The 5,731-nt window shown below is 59.4% G+C and overlaps 1 protein-coding gene across 1 annotated transcript; it reads left to right on the top strand.

Moving 5' to 3' along the window:
* The first annotated feature begins 576 nt into the window (after window positions 1–576).
* On the top strand, window positions 577–3,437 carry LOC140912516 (interferon-induced transmembrane protein 1-like). Its single transcript, XM_073347008.1, has 2 exons — window positions 577–936; window positions 2,640–3,437. Exons 1-2 carry the CDS (start codon window positions 691–693, stop codon window positions 2,811–2,813), a joined length of 420 nt encoding a protein of 139 aa, XP_073203109.1. The 5' UTR covers window positions 577–690; the 3' UTR covers window positions 2,814–3,437.
* Window positions 3,438–5,731: the final 2,294 nt, after the last annotated feature.

Below are 5,731 nucleotides of genomic sequence, written 5' to 3'. Positions count from 1 at the left end.
AGACCTCCATGTGCTAGGAGCAGGAGCCTGGGTAAAACACCTTGAGCGGGGCCTTGCACATTTACCCCAGCTATTGGGGTGCAGTGCCCTCAACCCACTGGGCCTGTCTTTCTGTGGTCCCATCCCACCCAGCGATAGCAAACGGGGGTGGGGGTGGGGATAAAAGTGATGGTAAACAGTGCAGCAAGAGCTGTACTCTCAGCTGTTGCCCACTTCGTCGGGGTGGACACTCCAGGGTGTTGGCTGAGCCGCTGGGAAAGCAAATACCAGGGAAGAGGACTGAGGCCCATAGGTACGGTGACCAGAGAGCAAGTGTGAAAAATCAGGATAATACCAGGGTAATAAGGTCCTACACAAGACAAAGCCCCTAATATCGGGATTTGAGTGACCTTACCCACAGACCTTTTGTGGTTGCAGGGCTTGGGATGCCAGCTGGCAGAGGAAACCTTTCTGTTCTCCAGATTGCTCTCAAATGGCTGAGAAATTGAAACTTACAGTGGGAAGGTGGGGAAATACAAAGAGGGCTGCACACAGAGCAGAAACCAAGGGCCAGCCCTCTCCTGCAGCTCCACCTCCTCCCTCCTTGCTCTGAGCTCCAGGCCGCCCCAGTCCTGAGATCTGCCTGGGAGATTACAGCAGATTCCTCTTTGCCTAGGCTCTGCCAGCAGCTGTCGGTCACCCGGAGGGAAGATGGACAACACCCCGTACACCTTCCCGGCCCGCAGCAACCAGCCCTTCCCAAACCACAACTATGAGCACCTGAAGGAAGAGAGTGAGATCGGAGAGGTCCCTCCAGGGGCCACCGTCAGCTCCACGGTTATCAGCATGCACCCGTACCTGCCCCCTCCCAGCGACCACATCATCTGGTCCATCTTCAGCACCCTCTATGTGAATTTCTGCTGCCTCGGCTTCATGGCTCTGGTTTTCTCCGTCAAGGTGAGAGGGGCCAGTGCCCCGCTCTGCCCTGCACATGCATGCCGTGCGTCCACGGGGCCTGCCCTGCGCTTGCATGCCGTGTGTCCACGGGTGAGCCTGTGGCAGGGCAATCGCCTGCGGCCGTGGGCTGCGGTGGCATGAATGTGTGCGCGTACATTTGGCTGCGGCTGAGGTGAAGCTCTTCCCTTGACGGGATTAGCCCTTGGTCTCAGGCTGACCTAGACGTGGCCGCTGTAGCCTGTCCCTCTGCCCCTGGTACGGGTGTCTTCTCATTCCCCACCCTGCCGCTTACTTTCCCCAAAGGGGGTGACCCGAGAGCACCTGGGCATGAGTGTCTGAGGCTACACAGGCTGGGCTGAGGGGTCCCCCCACTGGTGCCAGGAGTCTGTGCTGCCCCGTTAAGTCACCCTCTGGCCCTGGGAGCGGACAAAATTTAGTAGCAACTTTCCAGCTCTATCAGCTTCACAACCCCCCGCCCCACCCCCCTTCCCCAGCCTTGATAAAGCGTGCAGCGCTCCCACGCTGGGCCTCTTCCTGCCACAGCCCGGCTCTGGGGCCAGAGTAAGGGGATAATAAACAGTTGCTGGCCAAGTATAAGAGACAACTGGAACCGCAAAGGAGGCCCTGAGTGTGGGGGGCCGTTGCTGGGGGCTGAGCACTAATGGTGAGGGGCTCGGGGGGTGGGAAGGGGAGAGCGGACGTCCTACAGCTGTGTGGCTGGGGCAAGGGGATGCTATCGCTCACAGAGCTGCGCTAAAAGGAAAGAGAACCAGAATCAAGGGGCTGAGCCCCAGACGTAGGAAACCCCACTGCTGGGAGAGAGAAGGGCGCTGAGTCTAAACGCTCAGGGACCTCAGGGCTGATGGGACTGCGCCTCTCCTGTTACAGACTCGGGGGTCACAGATAAGCCCCCGTGCAACTTTGTAAGGCTCTAACTCAGGCCATGGGGATCCGACAGGTCTCCAGCCGCTCGCACTTAGCCCGTCTGTAACAGAGGGCATAGCAATGCTGCAGGAACTCGCTGCCCCTCCCAGCCCTGGCCTTCTGGGGAGTTTCCTGGTTGTTTATCTCTACCCATGAAGAACACCTGTTTCCTGCAGGCAGTTGATAAACACACAGCTTGGTCCTAAATCCAGTCCCCAGGGCCCCTGCGTTCAGACACACCCATCCCCCTGTGGGCTCAGCTGCTCACCCACAGCCAAGCTCTGAGCGCCCCTGACATCACATCCACCCATCGCCCTAGGGCAGGGGTTCTCAAACTGGGGGTCAGGAACCCTCAGGGGGTCGCAAGGTTATTACATGAGGGGTCACAAGCTGTCAACCTCCACCCCAAACCCTGCTTTGCCTCCAGCATTTATAATTGTGTTCAATTAAAAACACTTTTAAATGTATTTATAAGGGGGGGGGTTGCATTCAGAAGCTTGCTATGTGAAAGGGGTCACCAGTACAAAAGTTTGAGAGCCACTGCCCCAGGACTTTGAGATTCTCCCACGTGAGCCCCCCAAGATTCCCACAGGCCCATTTCCCGAAATTCATACACCGCCGCCCACGCCCCCAAGGGGGGGCCCTCTGAGACTGGCACACCCCAGCCTGAGTGCAGGGAAATTTGAGGCCCTGGGACTGCGAGCCCAGAGGTTCACATGCCCTGTCCCCAAGCACGAGGATCACACGCTGTATTTGCCTCCCTCCCTCCCTCCCTCCAGGCCAGGGATCGTAAAGTCGTCGGCGACCACAGTGGCGCAAGCAGCTACGGCTCCACCGCCAAGTGCCTGAACATCATGGCCCTGGGCCTGTCCCTGCTCTTGCTCGTCCTCGTCATCATCCTCGTGGCAACAGGGGTCATCGCTGTCACACACGCAATGCATCCTGGAGACTAGACTCGCCGCAGCCGGCCGGAGGGGGGGTGTCCTGGCTGTTACATCGCCCCGCAGGCAGGGCTCCCCCGCCACACTTCTTACACTTCCGACCTCCCTCTCCAGCTCCGCTTGCTCCCTCACTACCAGTGCCTGGCCGCCTCCTGCTGTTTGGGGAGCTGGGGAAGGAGCAGTGCTCTCCTCCTGGCTGCAGGGTGGCACTCCAGCTGTTGTCCTACACACAGCGGGCAGCACTCTCATCCTCAGAGATGCTCTCTCCCCTGTCCTCCTTTCCACCAACACGCTGAGGCACAGGGGTTCATGCCAGGGCCCTGCTGTGCCACCTCCATGGGACTCTCCCCATACCACTCTGCTTCACCCACCACCACCCTTCCTCTGAGGGTGACTGGCCTACTCTCCATCCACAGCCCAGCAGCTGGGCTGCTCACTGGCTGCCCGGCAGGGAGTGATGTGAGCCAGCCCTTCTTGGCGCAAGGCGACCGGGTGAGCTCCAGGGGAAGGGTGGCAGCTCTCCTGCGGGTGACGTACCACCTGGTGTCTCTGCGGAGACGGGCACTCAGAGTGATTTGGAGTAGAACCGCGAGCTGGGGGAACAGCTCTAATAAACTTTCCTTTCTCTCTTGTAAACCGGCTTATTTTTTTCGGCCAAAATTCTCAAACGCCTGCATGGCTCCGAACGGTGGGTTGGGGAGGAGTGTGGGGCCTCTGGCTACCCCCAGGGCTCTGCTAGTCGGGCCAGTGGGCTCAGCCTGCCTGGGGGGACCCAGGCGTGTGAGCAGGCCAGGCGGGGCATGAGTTAGACACGGGGTGCTCACCAAGAGGGACTGGAAGGCGACACAGCAGCTAGCCGGAGGCTGCCCCGCCAGTCCCAGCGGAGGTGCAGCGAGCAGGACAGGTACAATGGAGACACTCGAGCCAGCAGCCATTGGTGAATCCAGCACCCCAGAGCCTGCTACAGACTGATGAGAGGCGCACACCGTAAGAGTGAGGCTATGCCTACGAGACCAAGCGAGCGCGTGCTGCCACCAAAGTGTGCTGGGAGGGAGGGCAGTGGTGGGGAGGGCTCACCCCAGGGAGCAGGGGGAGAGGACTCACAGTGGGGGGGGCCCAGCAGCAGAAAGCCATATCCTCTGTAGGCCTGCAGCAGGAGTTGGCAAGAGCATGGCACCCAGCCATTGCTGTAAACTAGGCTGGGAGGGAGAGAAAATGGGGGAAGGAAACTGGTTCTTGGCGGCCAATCAGGGTCCCTAGAAAGGCAGCCTCCCCTCCCAGCTGGCAGTGGCCCCATGGCCCGGGCAGGCTGCTGGGGGAGAGGTGGGAGAAGGGACCCGGGGAAGTGAGGAGATAACTCACTTAGCTACAGCGAGGAAAGGCGCTGAAAGCAGCCAGAACATCCAGCCTGTTAGTGACAGGCAATATCCATATCAGCCTCATTCACTGACCAGCAGGCTGATCCCAGGCTCTGCTGCGCCAGCGAGGCACCAGCCTAGGGGCGGGCAAATGTTTTGGCCCTGAGGGCCACAACGGGGCTGCAAAACTGTATGGAGGGCCGGGTAGGGAAGGCTGTGCCTCCCCAAACAGCCTGGCTCCTGCCCCCTATCTGCCCCCTCCCACTTCCCGCCCGCCTCAGAATCCCTGACCCATCCGACCCCCCCTGCTCCTTGTCCCCTGACTGCCCCCTCCCGGGACCCCCCCCACAACACTCCACCCTCTATCCAACCCCTCCTGCTCCCTGTCCCCTGACTGCCCTGACCCCTATCCACACACCCCCAAGACAGGTTCCCTGGGACTCCTATGCCTATCCAACCCCCTGCTGTTCCCCGTCCCCTGACACTGCCCCCAGAACCTCCACCCCATCCAACCTCCCCTTGCTCTCTGTCCCCTGACTGCCCCGACCCCTATCCACACCCCCACCCCAACTGCCCCCTGGGACCGCACCCCCTATCCAACCCACCCTGTTCGCTGTCCCCTGACTGCCCCAAACCCATCCACACCCCCGCACCCTGACAGCCCTCCCCGGGACTCCCACGCCTATCCAACTGCCCCCTGCTCCCTGTGCCCTGACCGCTCTGGGGACAGCCTGCCCCTCATCCCACCCCCCCGCTCCCCACCCTGTTACCATGCTGCTCAGAGCAGCAGGAGCTTGCAGCCCCGCCACCTGGCTGGAGCCAGCCATGCTGCCCAACAGGAGCGGCGGGCCAGAGCAGGACAGGGCCATAGTTTGCCCACCTCTGCACTAGCCCCTGTATGATGTCCCACGCAGAAGAATGGCCTTACTGGGTCAGACTAGTGGGCCAGATGACAGTGGCCAGTGCCAGATGCTTCAGTGGGAATAAACAGAACAGGGCAATTATGGAGTGATCCCCCTATTGTCCAGTCCCAGCTTCTGGCATTCAGAAGTTTAATGACACCCAGAGCATGGGGTTGCATCCCTGACCATCTTGACTAATAGCTCTTGATGGACCTATCCTCCATAAACTCATCTAGTTCTTTTTTGAACACAGTTATACTTTTGGCCTTCACAACATCCCCTGGCAATGAGTTCCACAGGTTGATGGTGCGTTGTGTGAAAATTTTTTTTCCTTATGTTTGTTTTAAACCTGCTGCCTATTAATTTCATTGGGTGAGGGGTGACCCCTGGTTCTTGTGTTAGGTGAAGGGGTCTGATGCAGCTCCCATGGACTGAAATGGCTCTAGAGCACCTCCTCCTGCTCATTGCTTGGCTCACTAGTCCAGATCCCGGCTGAAACCCTGCTCTTGCCCCACTGGGCAACTGACTAAGGCTGGTGGGGGGTGTTTGTGTTTTTTTTTTTTTAAAAGTTTTGCTAGTTGTCTCTTCGCTTTCCGATGGAAACAGCTTAGCCCATCCAGCCTCTGCCCTGTTACCAGCTAGCCCTGCTTAACTACAGCCAGTCTTACAG

This window comes from Lepidochelys kempii, chromosome 6, assembly GCF_965140265.1.
Source record: "Lepidochelys kempii isolate rLepKem1 chromosome 6, rLepKem1.hap2, whole genome shotgun sequence".
In the NCBI taxonomy this organism is placed as follows: domain Eukaryota; kingdom Metazoa; phylum Chordata; order Testudines; family Cheloniidae; genus Lepidochelys; species Lepidochelys kempii.
This window is presented reverse-complemented; position numbering and strand designations above follow the sequence as displayed.